General features: G+C 35.5%; 1 protein-coding gene across 20 annotated transcripts in view; it reads left to right on the top strand.

Annotated features, from left to right (window-relative positions):
• The window catches only part of DST (dystonin), a 453,023-nt gene that overhangs the window by 401,810 nt on the left and 34,010 nt on the right, over nt 1-17,203 (top strand). For all 20 annotated transcript variants that reach the window (XM_053664966.1, XM_053664967.1, XM_053664968.1 and 17 more), the window contains 11 exons: nt 944-1,066; nt 1,193-1,294; nt 3,574-3,675; nt 5,596-5,769; nt 6,110-6,265; nt 9,379-9,576; nt 9,925-10,053; nt 12,766-12,936; nt 13,779-13,934; nt 14,123-14,329; nt 16,944-17,063. In XM_053664966.1, the coding sequence (XP_053520941.1) occupies nt 944-1,066; nt 1,193-1,294; nt 3,574-3,675; nt 5,596-5,769; nt 6,110-6,265; nt 9,379-9,576; nt 9,925-10,053; nt 12,766-12,936; nt 13,779-13,934; nt 14,123-14,329; nt 16,944-17,063 (1,638 nt within the window). The remainder of the gene's footprint in view (nt 1-943; nt 1,067-1,192; nt 1,295-3,573; nt 3,676-5,595; nt 5,770-6,109; nt 6,266-9,378; nt 9,577-9,924; nt 10,054-12,765; nt 12,937-13,778; nt 13,935-14,122; nt 14,330-16,943; nt 17,064-17,203) is intronic.

Genomic DNA, 17,203 nt, shown 5'->3' on the forward strand with positions numbered 1-17,203 from the left:
TGTCCCTTTACCAAGCGCCCTCTCTTCTGGCACACATGTGGCTTTCTCCAGAACTGCTGTGCTCTTTCAAGCATCTGTATCTTTGCACATTTTATTTTCTTACCGTTGGATGTCATTCTTACCACTCTACTGGCAGATCACGCTCAGATTCCAAGGGTCAGTTGGATAGTTACCATCTATAAAATCTTCTCTTGGATACTTGGCAGAGTTAGTCTGTGTTCCCATAATATTTCCTCATGCAAAGGGTCTGTGCATAGTTTGACTTATCATTGATTATGACTTTGTCTTTCTTAATGGACTCAAAGCTCATGAGCAGAATGGTCATATACCTGTTTTTCTTGGCATTTTCAATACCTTGTTTAGGACTTGTTTCATGCTTGGTAAAGGCTTCTTGAATTAATCAATATATTTAACCAAGAAGATAAAAGCAAAGTTAAAATACTGCGCTTCTGTCAGTTTTTGTTTGTTTGTTCATTTTTTTGTAGTTTACATGCACCAGAGTGAAAACATAAATCCAGAGCTAGGATATCCTGGCTCTATTAAACACATTATTTGGTGTGAGGTCTCTAAACTCATGTTTTACTTATGTCTGTTTTCTATATGTATTGCCAAATGAGTCAGTTTGAAAAACAGTATCTTTCTATGCTTTTTAGTATTGTTGTGTTTGTATTTTAAAAACTTGTTGTAGTATTTGTTACGCAGAATTATTTTCTAAATATTATCTTTTTAATAAACATTTGACATTTGTTACTCAAATTATGCTTTTTTCTTTAAATATTCTTGTTATCTTTTCTCATTGAAAAGATTTATTGCAGAAACTTAGAAAACAAAAATTGATCATAATCCCACCTCCTAGAAATAACTCCCATTGATGTTTGTGTGCATCTTTTTAGTTTTAGTATAGTTGTGCTTAAAACTCTAAGGCTGCCATTTCTTATTCTAGGCCATAAGGGAAGAAATAGACGGACTACAGGAAGAGCTGGACATAGTTGTTAACCTGGGTTCTGAACTCATCGCCGCATGTGGGGAGCCTGATAAACCCATTGTCAAGAAGAGCATAGATGAGGTATAACTAGTACATGTTCTGCTCTCACCAGAATGCTATTTTTAAAAAGTTCGTTACATAAAGCGTGTTTAATAGGAGTGTTTGAAAAATTAGGACAATAAAAGAGTTCTAATGTTCTCGTTGTAGTTAAATTCAGCATGGGATTCTCTAAATAAATCGTGGAAAGACCGCGTGGAGAGACTCGAGGAGGCGATGCAGGCTGCGGTTCAGTACCAGGACGGACTGCAGGTAAGGGGACTGCAGTGTGTCTGCTGGGAGAGGGAGTCCTGCTGATTCCTGTCTGCAGATGTACACGTGGCGCCAGCTCAGGGCTGCAGAGGTGTGTGTCATCTCCTCACCTGCTACAATTCATGTTTGCCCTTAGGAGGTACTTCTGTCACTTGAGGTAGGTGTAGACTTATATACCCATTTAAATGTGTTTTTATATACACATTCGGTGAAATATCCTTTGAAAAGAAGTATTTTAATTTTTTTAAGTTAAGAGAAATATTCCCACACAGTGTTTTCCTAAATGGCTTAGCACCAGACACTGAAATTGAACTGAATCCGAGCTCTGTTCTGAAGTTGAGTGGGGTCAGATGAAAGGGGTAAACACCATCTAAAAATACCACCAAGTTTAACCAAAGTCAAAGTGAAGAAATTTGATTCGAAGCCAGTGTTCGCCAGGAACTCAAATAGATTTCTAGTTTATTAGGTCATAATCTGTTTTATTCTTTTTCATGTGCATACTTCCTTTCAATAGTTGTTTTCCATGTCCCTTCAGGGTTCTTCTTCAGTTCATTAGCCATTTTTAAGGTTTTTTTTTTTTTTTTAATATTAAAAGTTATCACGTCTGTTGAGGCCAACTCTGGGCTATTTCTTGCCCTACCTTCCTTCACTTCCTTTCTCTAATGTTAAGGCTGGCAAGAGTTTAGTCTTTTATCCCTCTTACCATATGGAAAAAGTATTTCCATAACACCAAGTGAATATTATTTTTAAAGCTCAGATGAGAACATCTTTTCCTTTTTATTATGCCACTCCATTTCTATATTTATAAAAATAAATATCATAAGCCAGGCCTTATGCCAGCTGAAAAGTGTTTTGAACTTTGGAAATAGATGAAAAAATTCACTACAAATAAGACCTTATTAAATATAACTTTCCCCCTCCATACCCTTCCCTTTTTTACCCAAACTGATAAATTATTGGTTAGATATCACTGACCAGTAACTGATCAAGCTCCAGTTCTTGGTCTGTAAGGCCAGGTAACGATATTCACGTACTTTGTTGAGTTATCCCCTCCTTCCCAGCTAAAGATGTCACTGTCACCACTTACAGCCATTTGACCTCAGGAGCCAATAACGTAGGAGGCGGCAGGCTAGACACTGTGATTCAGACAGTCTCATTACTGCTGCTTTGAAAGCAAGGCCCATCCTGGGTTAGCAGCATTGCCTGTGGGAGTGAAGGGCAACTTGACCTATTGCCAGCTGTAGCCAGAGGCCGAAAGCTCTCGAAGTCCCAGAGGTTTCAAGGGGGGTTGTAAAGTAAAATAAATTTTATTTCCCAGGTTGCTGTTTAAGTTCTTAGGATTTATTAATTATAACTTTAAAAGATCAGATATTTTCCATGAGTGTTTTCCCCCTACTATATGGTTTGGCACCCTCATTAAAGTGCAAAATAATTTTATGTATTCAGTACCTGAAAAAATGTGAGTTGAGTCTTTTTAGGATGTTTATATTACCTAAAAATAAGAAGAAAAATAGGAGATTTTGAAGTCTATGTTGCAATTTATAATAATGGTCATAATATTCATCATTACATGTGCAGGATTTTAATACTAAATGATGCACAAGGGTTTAGTTGAGCCAAATATTTTCCTCCATGCCAAACAGTAAACTTCTTGATTGCTTGAATAGCACGTGGGTTTGAGTCTTTTTCTTTCAATACACGGGGTCCAGCAGAAATAATGCCTGCTTGAGTGTGGTTGGTAGGGCACTAATATGGGTGTAATAATTTATAGTTTTAATTTGAACATTCACCTACAATGTCATATGGTGTGCTTGAGTGTGATATTGTTATGTTACAGAGTTACAGGCTTATGATTTTGTAATAAAATTTTTTATAAAAAATGAGGGGTGTTATTTGTGCCAGACCCTGTATTTATGCAGTCTGCTTTTAGAGGAACATAAGAGGACATAGACAATTTTATTTCTTGTGATTGAATTTATAAAACTTTTTTCAAATGAGCATTTTCTTTAAGTTCATAATATTCTAACATTCTATTCAAAATAGAATTTCCTTTGCAAACTTGGATACAGAATTGGAGGTTACATCTAATTCATATTGTGGTCAACTTTCAGTATATTGCTGCTTTTACCTATTTAAATGAACCTTCTTTATGATTTGTGAAATAGACTCATTGCATAATCTCTTCACAGGTTTATGATTGTACTTCTCTATAACATCTAGATATTAAAGCAATTTCAAGTGCACTATTATAATAACACATGGACTAATGTGTTTTTCAGGCAATATTCGACTGGGTAGATATTGCAGGTGGTAAATTAGCTTCAATGTCCCCCGTCGGAACAGATCTTGAAACTGTAAAGCAGCAGATTGAAGAATTAAAGGTATGGGCAGGGGCTAATGTATAAAAAACGTAGCATTTTTAAGTTTTTGATTCACAGGATTCTTGACACAAATTTATCTTCCATAATTGAAGTACATTTTGATTATAAAACTGGTTTAATGTAGTACCTGCACCCAATAAGCAGTACATAAGTGCATCTTCAAGAATATAAAATATTAGTGGTTTTCTTCTTATTAAATCAGTAGCGATTTTTTTCTAGAAAAATTGGGAAATACAAAGAAGTAAAAAAGGTAGGGTTTTTTTTGTCCACCCAGGTTGTTAGATCCCCAGAGACAGAGTTATGGTTTTGAGTTATGAGTTATGAGTTACGGTTTATAGTCGTTCAGACATCCTCACATAGGGGGCAGAATGAGGTGTAGGGAATGTATGTGTACTTTATACATATGTAGATAATACTGTTAGGATTTTTATAACTTCATTGTTTGATAGTTTATTATTGTCAATATACATATAGCAGTATTTTTATTTTCTTTGTTGTGTTCAGAATAATTCATTTAGTTTTACAAGCTAAAGAGCCACACATAGGATAATTATGTTTCTCAAAATGTTTTATAAATGTTTCTTGTTTTCCATCTACTTTCCTCTTTAATTTTTCTTCTTGGGGTTCTTGATCTCCAGCTGTGAAAATGGCTGGCTTTCTCTTTGCATCCTCTGTGCCAGTCGCTTATAAAAGTGAGACCAGATATCTCTTTCCGAATTTTGTGTCCATCCACAGACACATCACACCATTTTCAACGAACTCTACTAGCTTTTTATAGAAAATTATTACCTGGCTTTAAAAATTGCAGCATTTTCATCTCCAAGTGTGATAACAGAATATTTCATTTAGAAAAAATGTGGGAGTTTTAAAAATAATTTTACTGTTACCATCATTATATTGGGCTTTTTTTATCTGATCATGTAGTAACACATCATACTTTATATACAGGTACAGCTGCGGAGGACTATATTTTGGATACTTACACGTATCTCAGTGGTTTTGTGTGGCAGGCGGGTTAGGAAGGCTGTGTCTGAAATTAGGTTGACTGAGATGGCTCTCTAGTTCATCCACTCACTAGCTAAGTGAGTTCAGGAACGTTGTCTACCTGGTTTCCCTTCTGTGTCCTTAGCTTAAATTGAGAATACAATTATTTTATTTATTGGTTTACTGAGAGTAAGTTGAACATAACAAGTGCTCACTTGACCATAGTCATTATTTTTTAATTATTATTTTTATATGTTTGAAAAATTGAGGGGCTTCTTAGTCATTAATTACTATTTAATTATTTACTATTACACATTAAATATTTTATAAAAGGACAGTTTCCTATTACAAGCAACCATTTGTTAACCTGTGTGGATTGGCAAAGGCAAGACTGCTAAATATGTGTCAGGAAGCACTGGGAGGGAGAATAATGTTATTCTGGGTCAGCAGTGAGTATGAGTCATGGGGAAAGCTACATATTAATGGACACAGCACAGAAAACAAAATGTTCAGTGGATGTAAGACGTGTGTATATTTGAGCAAGAATATTAATTTGAGGCTCTTAGAGATCTTTTTCTTTTATTTTCATCTTTTTCATAATTTTAAAATATATTGAACATTATAATTAGACATTAGAATAAGTTCATCCTTGAAATTTGTTAAATTTTTATTATAAACTGGAAAAAGTGAAATAACAAAATTATAAATAAAAACATCTTTCCATCAGAAACACTGAATAAAGAAAAAATATTTCCCCTTTTTTAATCTACAACACTTATAGTCATAAACCGTGTATTACATTTTAATTCCTTTTCACCCCACCTGCCCCACAGTAAGAAGTGTGAATTAGAATAAAGATCTAACTCATAGACTTATTTTTGTTTCATGTTACTGATTTATAACACGTTTTTCTTATGTATGTATTTTTTTAAATAGCAATTTAAGTCAGAGGCCTATCAACAACAGATAGAAATGGAAAGACTGAACCATCAAGCAGAGCTTTTGCTGAAGAAAGTAACAGAAGAAAGTGACAAACACACTGTGCAAGACCCACTCATGGAACTGAAATTGATATGGGATAGTCTGGATGAGAGAATTATCAACCGACAGGTAAACAACAACACTTTTGTTAGGAATTTATAAAATTTCAATTTTGTGTATTAATGTAAAATAATTATGAAAAACTAAAATTAGGTGATTATGTACATAAACTTTTGAAGCCCTTAAATTTTCTTATTTCAGAACTCTTTCTGTGTCTCATATGCCATGTTTTAACCATAAAGCATTTCAAACTGAGAATGTGGAAGTGTATGATGATTGGGCTTCACTGGATATACTTACAGACTTATGCTGCATGAAACAATTGATTCGTTGCTCATGTTTTATAAATGTATGATATTTTTAATAACAGAGTCATACATGGATTTTTTCCTCTCTCCTTTTTCGGTAGCATAAGCTGGAGGGTGCCCTATTAGCCCTGGGGCAGTTCCAACATGCTCTGGATGAGCTGTTGGCCTGGCTGACGCACACTGAGGGATTGCTGAGTGAACAGAAACCTGTCGGAGGTGACCCTAAGGCCATTGAAATTGAACTTGCCAAGCATCATGTACGTAGCTGTTGTTGCATATTATGTTTCTTCTCTGTGCATTTCTGGTTTCATCCATTTTTTATGTTTCTTCTTTATGCATTTTTCTTTAAAAATTTTTTTCTGTTTTTAATTTAAAAAATTTTTATTGTTGAATTACAGTTGTCCCCACTTTCCTGCCATTACTGTCCCTTGCCACCTTAACCACCCCCCTCCTTCCACATTCACTCCTCCTCTCCCCCCGCCCTGCACCGCACCCACACCCCCACCCCCATCTTTGTTCATGGATCCTCTATACAAGCCCCTTTACTTGACCCTTCCCTTTTTTCCCCCTATTATCCCCCTCCCTTCTCCCCTCCAGTCACTGTCAGTTTGTTCTTTATTTCCCTGTCTCTGGTTCTGTTTTGCTCACTTGTTTGTTTTGTTGATTAGGTTCCATTTATAGGTGAGATCATATGGTATTTGCTTTCACCGCCTGGCTTATTTCACTTCACATAATACTTTTCAGTTCTCTCCATGCTTTATGCATTTTTCAAGTTTGTAATTTTAGCACAAGTTTGTGTTTGACATTTATAACTAAAGGTTAACCTTCTTAAAACATTTCTTAAAAGATTGTAAAAATATTTTTCTCATTGCTCAAGGCAGAAATTATCAGAAAAGGCAAGGATGGGAAATTCCTTGCTAAATTTTACTAGAGCTGCCTGGCAAACAACACATGCAAGTTTAAATCCCTGATTGCCCCTGTCATCTGGTTAATGTGCCATGGTTTGAAGAGTTCTTGGGAATACGTTATTTCATAAGTTCTAGATTCAAGTGTTGTTGCACTGCAGGTTGAGTGTGTATTTCCTCTGTTCACACTTATCTCCGTGGCTCTCTCACAAAAGTTTTTGTGTGTCCTGCACTTGATTTAAAGCTTATAAATTGAAAAATTTTATCTTGAGATCTAGGCAACACGATTTTATATTGTTGTCTTGTTTGTGACACTGATAATTTTTAATGGAAAATTCCTGTCTCTTAAATTACTAGGCTTAATGAATAAAAGTTTATGTGCTCAGTAGAGTTTATCCTGACATTGAACAGTCTTTCATAGAACCCTACCATTCCCATTAACAGTGGTATCTATTCAGGTTAGATCCTAAATCCTAACCTAAAATAAGTTTTATTAGTTATCAAATAGAAAAAGTTTGATTGTTTTACATATTTAACAGCGTTTAGAAATAAAAGATGTTTTTTAGCACTCTAAGATTACGGTACACAGTTTTTGACTATTCTTGCTTTAGTTCTCCTTTTTCCATACCCTTTCCCACAGTAATTTTTTTCTAATTTAAAATTTTATCTCTTTTTTAACCTTGTTCTGTCTATATTTATAGTCATTGCTCAACCATATTTGATTAAGCAGTTAGAACTTATGCATCATTAATACTTCTCATTATTTAATGTCCATATTATATCTTCAATAAGAGCAGTAATGACTAGCCAGACTGACTCTGCATGTAAACAAAACATGTTTATTCTCATAGTGAGGGTTTATAGCATTTACATTTCATAACTTAGCAATTGTCCTTAAAAGTCACATACATCAGTGACAAGAACTCTGTGGAATATAGTAAAAGTAGAAAAACGAGGCACCGTGATCCAGTTATTTTGGTGAGTGATGAGTTGGGGACCTTTCATTTCTGTTTGTTTATCTTTGAACAGTTAAAAATGGGTCCTTCTTTCATTTCTCAAAGGTCAGAAGTTACAGACTCAGGATTGCCAGCACAAATGCTGTGGGGAGTGGGGGGCGGGGCGAAGGAAGTGTGCCTTCTCTCTCATGCCTCCTTCTCCTGCTTCTAGGTTGTGGCTTCTGTAGGACTTGGGCCATTTAGAAGAATGAATTTTATAGAATTATTTTTTTATATTTTGGCCATCAGAATATTTAAATCTTACCTTTCAAAGGTGATTCCTAGTGTTAACATACCAAAGAGCATGCTTATTATAAAAAAGACTTCTTACTCAGTTGATTTTATAGTCTCTGAAAATCACTTCCTCACCAGGTGCCTCAGAAATGAGCACATACAGAGAAACAGTGATTGTAGATGGGTGTTGCCCTTCAGTGAAAACGCCCCTTGTCTGCATTTCCCTCCAGATGCGAGATGCCTTACCTAGGACAGGAGATGATGTTTTTTTTCTTTCCCATTGACAACCCGCAGTCTACGTAGAGAAGGATTATCAACTCTTACATACATTAGAAGAGGAGTTCATCTGGTTTCCAAAAACAAAACCACAGTCTTTCTCAAAGGAAACTATTTATTACCAAGCTGTACTTGTTCTTTAAAGTAATTTTTTTCAGTATAAAAATTGATCTTTTTAGCCTTGCAGTTGCTTTCTGTATGTAATCACTCTTGCCCTATGTTAGTACATTTAAGTGTTATTAACCAATTCTGGTATTTCTACACTGTACAGCAGAACAGAAAGGCATTATTTACTGGGGCCAGTAGTAAGAATTTCATGTGTATATTTTCTACTAAAAGAATAGCTTGACTTTGGGATGCTGAGCTTGAGTATCCCTGATACACAGGGAAACAAATCTCTTTCCCTTTAGTGTTAGAGCTTCCCAAGATTCCTGTCAACTTAGTCAGTTCTAGCACCATTCCACTGGGAGAAGATAAAAGAATATTCCATGGCAATTTTTCCCTTTTAGAGTGCTAATTGTAAAATTTGGTGCTGTTTTTCTTAGAAATGTAATAATTTCATATTTGAAAGTGAATATTCAGAAACAAGTATCTTTTAAATTGTTTACTTAAAATGTTAAAATAAAGTTCCATTAAAATGAGCTTGGATTGAATGAACTCCTTTAGAGCCTTTTAATCATAATGCCTAGTTACTTAATGTCATTAATTGCAAAGCTATTCTAATGGGAAGAACTAGCAGTGGTCTCACATAATCATTTCAGGGGTTGCTGGTAGACAGGAAAGCTGCAAAGGTAAGGGAAAAGAAGTCTCCTCATTTAAAAACTTTATTAGTATTAAAATTCTGTGTATGTGATGCTTTTGCTTCAGAATTTTCCAAAACCAGGAAATCAAACAATCGCATTAAAAGTGATGTTAAAATGTTATGAACTAGCAGCCATGTTGTTATCCTGATATTTTCAGGTGCTCCAAAATGATGTACTAGCTCATCAGTCCACAGTGGAAGCTGTTAATAAAGCAGGAAATGATCTAATTGAATCAAGTGCTGGAGAAGAAGCAAGCAGCCTTCAGAGCAAACTGGAGGTTTTAAATCAACGCTGGCAAAATGTTTTGGAAAAAACAGAACAAAGGAAGCAGCAGCTGGATGGTGCCTTGCGCCAGGTAAATAAGAGAATGCATTCTGAAATTTTCTATAGCCTTCAAAACCAAATTAGCATGGAATTCTTTCATTGGCTTACAGGCCCCTGCTTAATTTTTCTACCTCAAGGAGAAGAGTAAAAATAAGTGGGATAAAGAAGAGAGCTGGTGAGAACATAGCTCCCTAGTTCTTAGTGTAATAGCCTTATCTAGTAGCACTCTCCTGAAGAAGAAATGCAAGGCCAACCTGGGGGCACCTGGCTGTTCTTAAGAATTCATAAAGAGCTTAGCAGTCTGGATTGTTTAAACCTTGTTTTCTGCTGGGAAGTGACAGTGTTTATGGCCCAAACTCAAAACTCTCTGTCACTCTAGGCCAAAGGGTTTCACGGCGAAATTGAGGATTTGCAGCAGTGGCTGACCGACACAGAGCGCCATCTGTTAGCATCTAAACCCCTGGGAGGTTTGCCAGAAACGGCCAGGGAGCAGCTCAATGCCCACATGGTAAGTGTGTTATTTCCCACAGCTCTGGCATCAGAGTAAGAAACTGATCGTTTCGTATGGGCCCTGGTGATAAATAAATAGTGGCAGAGGGTTTAAAGGATATACAGTTTCATAGCAGAAATCTCCCTGTGTAAGTGCTAGAATTGCCATTTATTGATTAAAATTTTCAAGTCAGAAACTATTTTTTATTTCAAAGGTTAGTGTGTCAGTATATGAGAAGAGGTTTTAGAAGTCTAGACATTTTTTGAAAGTATACCTTCTCCCATAAAATGATAAACTAGTGTGGGTAAGTAATAAACATTGCATGAGTAAAAAACTTGCTTTTCGAATGATAAGAAAAATCCCTAAAGTAGTCAGAGTTGACCTTAAAAATATTGCTGTAATCATTTTATTTCCACCTTGTTTCCTAGGAGGCTGGAAAATATGTTTTTGTTCTGTTAAAACAAAGTTATTCATGTATTTCAATGGTGATAGGGCTGTATCTTCAGCTTCACACCTATACCAGACATGGACGAGAGGAAGCTTCTGTCCGATCATCCAGTCTGAAGCCTTCTGCCTGTGGGCAGTTCCCACCCAGACTCGGTGGCACTGGCAGCTCTGAAGGACAGGGAGGAAAACGCGATTAAACTTGAGGGTCTGGCTTTCTTTCACAGATACATGGACTGACAAATTAAATTTAGACTGCTTTGGATTTATTGACATTTTTTATTCATTTCCTATTAATAATTCAACTCTAAAAGTTCTAAGAGAAAACAGTCTGTTTTAAATTTTGAAAACTAATCCTCTAATTTTTACACTTGTGAATTTGCATCAGGAATTCATTTTAATATTCAAATGCTGATAATTAAATGCTTATGAAATAAAAATAGAAGTATTTAGAGATTTGACGAAAGAAATGGGCCACTGCACATTAAAGTCTATATCCTTTAGCACAGGCCTAATGTTGTGAGAGCCTCTTCAGACTGTAGTTATTTGGAAACTATTTTGAGTTTGGTGATTTGGAGAGGAAGTAGGCATTTGTAGGTATTGTGAAGAAACACAACAGAATTAATATCTTAGTCACCTCACGATTGCCATGAGCATTTAAAATAAATCTTATTAGTCCTGTATGGAATTTTCTAGAAAACTTTACTGTATATTCATTATTTTAGAAAATCATTGTGTTTGTGGTTTTTGTTGTTTTTACTGTTGTATTAGATTGTGTTTTTGTGTGTGCCACTAGGGACCGTTTGTTCAATGAAAAAGTAATTGACTAAATAATAACTTGGGAGTGTTTATCTTTTCCATAAAACCTGACTGACTTCCAGAGATTTCTTTACTTTTCTGGAAGTATCTACATAGCTATTATAGTGTTCATTAAATATAAGTTTAATGAATTCTTGAGCAAACGTGCCTGAGATTAATTTCTAAAAATAAATATTTAAAAAATGTTAATTTAGAAGCATATAAGTAAAAAAAGAGAAGAAAGCAAAGAGTTTATCTTTAGGATATTTTACTTTTAGAAAAATGTTAGGTATTAGCTTATGTGGTGTGGGTAAGATGTTTCAAATAAATTTGCTATAATCTGACATACTTTACCAGATTATAGAAATTCCAAGATTTAAAGAATTTTAAAGAGTTATTGATATTTATAATACATTTTTAGTCATATTCTTTTGATTTGGTTATATTAGAATTGAAAGAAACCAGAAAACCTAGAATATTACAGTTTTCTGAGATTTAGCTATGTTTAAAAATTTTGCTTTAGGACTAAAAGTTTTCAGTAATTGATTCTGTAAATATCTTTAAAAAGGGTTTTTATGGCTTAAGAAATTTTAAAGTTTTCAGGCAATGAAAATGTTCTGGAGTTATAGTGATAGTTGCACATCCTTGTAATATATTAGTAAAACACTGAATTCTACACTTTAATATGGGTGAATTCTTTGAACTACATTTTACTTTTAAAATACAAAGTTGAAAATGTTAGACATAGACTATATACTTTTTCAGTGGGAGCAATGATTTGACTCACATTATAATTGAATCAGTGGACTAGAACAAGTCTTAATTTTTTATATGAATGCAACTCTTGTTTCATTGACTTTAAATGCAAATCTGTTTAAGTAGTATTTTTTATATTCTCTATAGAAAAGATATACACTGCATTCTAGCGGAAAGCTTTAAAAATGTTATAATTAGAAAAATATTTTCACAGTACTACATACAGGTTTGTCTTTTGTGATTCCGAAGACTGAATGATCAACTTAACTATACTGGGTCTTTACTTTCTGTACACTGGGTGTCTTCTGAGCCCCAATTTAATTATACAAAAAATATGACAGTCATTGTATTACATAGTTTGGGGAGAGACTTAGGGCCTGCTTTACAAGGGAGAAAATTGAGGCTCAGGGAGGTTAAGTTACTTACCCAAGGTCATAGAGCTGATTGATTACTGTACAGTGAAGGCTTTCTTGATACAATAACATTTAAAATATTGCTTCACAAACCTTTTCATGATGATAGCAGCATTTCTGAGATTCTTCAGTAGACAGGGTATGGCCATAGGTTCAAATGTTGTTTCAATACAGTGAAAAGCTCAAATGTGTCAGAGTCATTCTCTATGCTGGATAGAGTTGAATATGTGATAAGGGACTTGGGATTGATGATCTGGAATAAGAACTCTTAGATCGTATTCTCTTAAAAATGATATAATGTGGGGGTATCTCAATTTAGGAAATCTGTGCTGCCTTTGCTGTTAAAGAAGAAACGTATAGGAGTCTGATGCAGAAGGGCCAACAGATGCTTGCAAGATGCCCCGAATCTGCAGAGACAAATATTGACCAAGACATAAATAACTTGAAAGAAAAATGGGAATCGGTGGAAACCAAACTCAATGAAAGGAAAGTATGTGCCTTGATTAATATAATGGAATGAATGTTTTAGTTGTTTCATTTCATGAGTCTTACCTTATCTCTGAGTAGCATGCTCAGCGGAACTTTTACTGGTTTGTGTTTGAATTTTCTTTGTATACATTAGGAAGTTTTGTGGGGGTCAGATGAAAACAATACTCCTTCTTTACATAGAAGGATAGAGTTAAAATAATCTATACAAACATAGATAACGGTATAGCATAGATCACTTACTGGTTATATATTTAAATTTGTGAACCACTGGAATTCTGGATTGTTAAATAATTCTACCCTAATCATACTTATTAAGCAAAAGGGAATATGTAGGGAGAAGGAGAGAGGGAGATCAAGAGAATGAGATAACTGTCTCTATATAATAATCACTTACATAACAAAAATCCATAAGATGGGATTAAAAATATTACTGTTTAATGCTATAAGAAAAATTATTGGATGGGAATAGTAGATTGCATGCCCTCACTGACACATCCTAAATGTGTTTCTTAGTATCGCAGTCCCAAAATTAGTTGTGTGACTGTCAAGCATTCTTGTACAGATTCTTTTTAGTAATTGGGTTCTGTGGTTAACTGCCCCCAAACCACAATTTGATGTATATTAAAATGTCTTTAGCTGGAGTGAGATGCTTCTTACTATACTTCAAGGGATTTGGTTTGGCAGTATCTTAGTGAAGACCCATTACATTCATAAACCGTTTAGGTAATGGAGCTTGTGCATATATAAAGTATAGATGGGAAGGAAATATGCCAGAGAGTGGTTTAGCTGGGCGGGTAAAAAACTCTCAAATATCATCAAATACTAAATCATCTTTCTTCACAGATTAAACTGGAAGAAGCCCTCAACTTGGCAATGGAGTTCCACAATTCTCTCCAAGACTTCATCAACTGGCTCACCCAGGCTGAGCAGACCCTGAACGTAGCTTCTCGGCCAAGTCTTATCCTGGACACAGTCTTATTTCAAATTGATGAACACAAGGTATGCTGAAACTCAGATGGATAGCACTCCGATTTCATACCTTTGTTGACAGCAGGCTGTTTTAATGTCAAAAGCATGAATTTGATAGTTTGAAAACTTTCTTTTATCTTTTGAAATAGTTTCTGCTTATGACACCAGAAGCATTTTCAAGCTAGATTAGTTTCTAATTTTACCTTTTCTTATGAAAGGTCTTTGCCAATGAAGTCAATTCTCACCGTGAGCAGATAATAGAGCTGGATAAAACTGGAACCCACCTGAAATATTTTAGCCAGAAACAAGATGTTGTCCTCATTAAGAATCTACTTATCAGTGTACAAAGCCGATGGGAAAAAGTGGTTCAACGGTTAGTAGAAAGAGGAAGATCTTTGGATGAAGCAAGGAAGAGGGCCAAGCAGGTAAACCTTCATACAAATTCTCTGAACTTGGCAATGAATCAGTTCTAGCTGTTGAAATACATGTTATGTTAGTAAAGTACTTTTATCGCAGACTATCCTAGGTGTAACAACCCTGGCACGAAGCCAAGGTGTCTGTTTCCTAAGACAGTGGCCTAAATTGGGATGAGGACATCACTTTTTGACCTGGCAGCAACATCAGGCCCCGGGGGACTATTCCTGAAAAGCCTGGTTATAGCTTGACTTCATAGATGGACCATTATCATAAGGCCCCAAAAGAGGCTCCAAATTTTTGTTCCTGGGTTTGCTTTGCTTTTTTTTCTCTGTCCTTTCAGCCCCCACTCTCATATTCAGAGTGAGACATCATACTTTATTATATTACTACCTTTTGTTTAGTTCCTAAGCCAAACTTTCTTCAAATGTCAGAGCAGAGCGCCAGACAGCCTCCTGGCCAGCTTTCTGAAAGGGTGTGTTCTGTGTCTGAGTCGTTCAGACTCCTCTCCACTCTGACTCCATATACTTGCTGGCAAGCCTTAACCTCTTTTCTAATATTTTGATACAGGTCCATCCCACTTTTAAATTGTTTGAATCTTTTGGGGCTGCTTTTAAAAAAATCTAGAAACACAAGAACTTGCCTTATTTCCTTCACTTGTTATTAATATTCTATTCTAGACTAAACACAGAGAAAAAGTAAAATTACATGTCTCTATTCTCCAGAGAAGACAAAGATGCACCCACCTTGCTTGGCATGTATCTTTGATTTTTACTAGAAACTAGAAAGTGTCATATTGAGCCTGGATCTTATGACTCCTTCTGTCCCATTTAGTTGCATTTGTCTGTCCGTGGTGCCGGACTCCACTGTTTTGGGGAGCTAGGCTCAGTTGGGTGATAAGAAGGTTTCCTGGGAGTCTAGTGTTTCAGTATTTAAAGCTATCAGCATAAGCTTTTAAAGTCTTTAGGAATGACAAATTGCACTGTTATAGGATTACAAGCCCTATATCCCTTTGTGAGTGGGAGGTATGATGTATGCAGTGTTAGAAGTGAGTCTCTGGAATGGAACTGGTCTGTAATGATTTCATAAGACAGTACTAATGCTGAGCCGGACATTTTTCTCTCCAGATATATAACAGTGTCATCTGCAGTGTAGGCTTTTATGAATTATGAACATCTAGCTTATAAAAGCCTCTTGGCTGCCAGAAGGCCAGTTGCCCACCCTCTTCCCCCTTCTCCATTTAATCAATTTTATCTTCTCAATTTGGTTAATTAACTTTAAAAGGATTTTCTACCAGTCTCAGTAGAAAAGTATAGCATTTCTTGTGTTTGAATGACTTAAACATGGTTGTGAAAGTAGGAGAAACCTTAGGACCTGTGTGTTTATACCATCCAGCTCCGCATCTCACTGTTACAGCCAAGGTTATTTGTAGTCAGAGTACCTAAGACCATGGCTAGCTGTATGTTTATCTGTTTTTATTCTAGTATCTGAGTTTTTCACTCACATATCGACCATAGTTGTCTGACTTTGACAACGTATGTTCCTGTTCTGGCCTCCCTGTTTTCTTGTTTAAATGGATTAGAACCTCGGGAGGGGCGCGTGGGGAGAGCAGGCACTGAGGAGATGGGCCCAGTGGGCCCTTGCAGCTCCGTGACTCTGTGCTCTTACTGTGCCGTTTTTGTAAGAAGTGTCTTTCTGTTATTTCATTATTGAATGAGAATAATGAAATAACAGATATAAAACACATTTATTTTGATTACTTAAGATTTTGCTCTGTATCTGTTCACTTGAGTTTTGATATAAAACACTTTTATTTTGATTACTTAAGATTTTCCTCTGTATCTGTTCACTTGAGTTTATTATGAGAAATAATGTATAACCATTTTCACAATTTGATCTCCAAAAATAGTACCCACTAGTTAAAGTACCCAATGATAAACAGAAAGTAGACTGTGGGTGAAATTAAATATATGTAGCACCAGACTTTTTCAAAATTGTAGTTGACAAAGAGAATTATATTTAGTTAGAACTCAAGTGTTGTACACACTTCTTACATATTTAACCAATATATGAGGCACGGGAATTAATTTGAGGATTTTGATAGCAACAATAAAGATGTTAGCTGATCTTCATATAAAATAGGAACAAAATGACCCCTTTTCATTCTTGATACTTCATGAAGAAAGCCATTTTGCACACTTTTTCTTCTCTATCCCATTTCGTTCCTTCTCTTAATGTAAGAATTAAACACCAAGAAGTCAACCCAGATTCGTCAAGAGAGAGCAGGAAGCAAATACAGCTCTCCCAGAGTTGGTGTTAATTATTACACAAAAGAAAGGGAGTCCTCCCTGGTGCTCCCTAACATTTCTATCTTTATTAAACTTTATGTGCTTGAGCGAATTATAACCAAGTGAGCAAGGGACAAGGACCATAAAAGCCAAGTGTTAACAAGAGAGTCTGTAAGCTGCTGATGAAACTACTACTTTTTTCTACTTCAAGGGAAATGTTGAATTAGTGAATTTCAACATTTCATTAACATTAATTTTTATTTTAAATAAATAGTAGATTTTAAATATAGTGAGTATGCCAGAAAATTTTCAGCACACAATGTGAATTTCTTTACAGTTCCATGAAGCTTGGAGTAAACTCATGGAGTGGCTGGAAGAGTCAGAAAAGTCTCTGGATTCCGAACTGGAAATTGCCAATGATCCAGACAAAATAAAAACACAGCTCACGCAGCATAAGGTGGGTCTACAATTAAGAAAAGCATATGGTGTCTTTATACGTACTTCAGGCTCACTTGATCAAATTCTTATTTGATTATGTATTTTTTCATCACTCAAGTAAGGTTGATCAATGCAAAGTACATGAAATTGAAAACCAGT

The sequence above is a fragment of the Artibeus jamaicensis genome, unplaced genomic scaffold (genome assembly GCF_021234435.1).
Source record: "Artibeus jamaicensis isolate MK-2021 breed Jamaican fruit bat unplaced genomic scaffold, CSHL_Jam_final contig_388, whole genome shotgun sequence".
In the NCBI taxonomy this organism is placed as follows: Eukaryota; Metazoa; Chordata; class Mammalia; order Chiroptera; family Phyllostomidae; genus Artibeus; species Artibeus jamaicensis.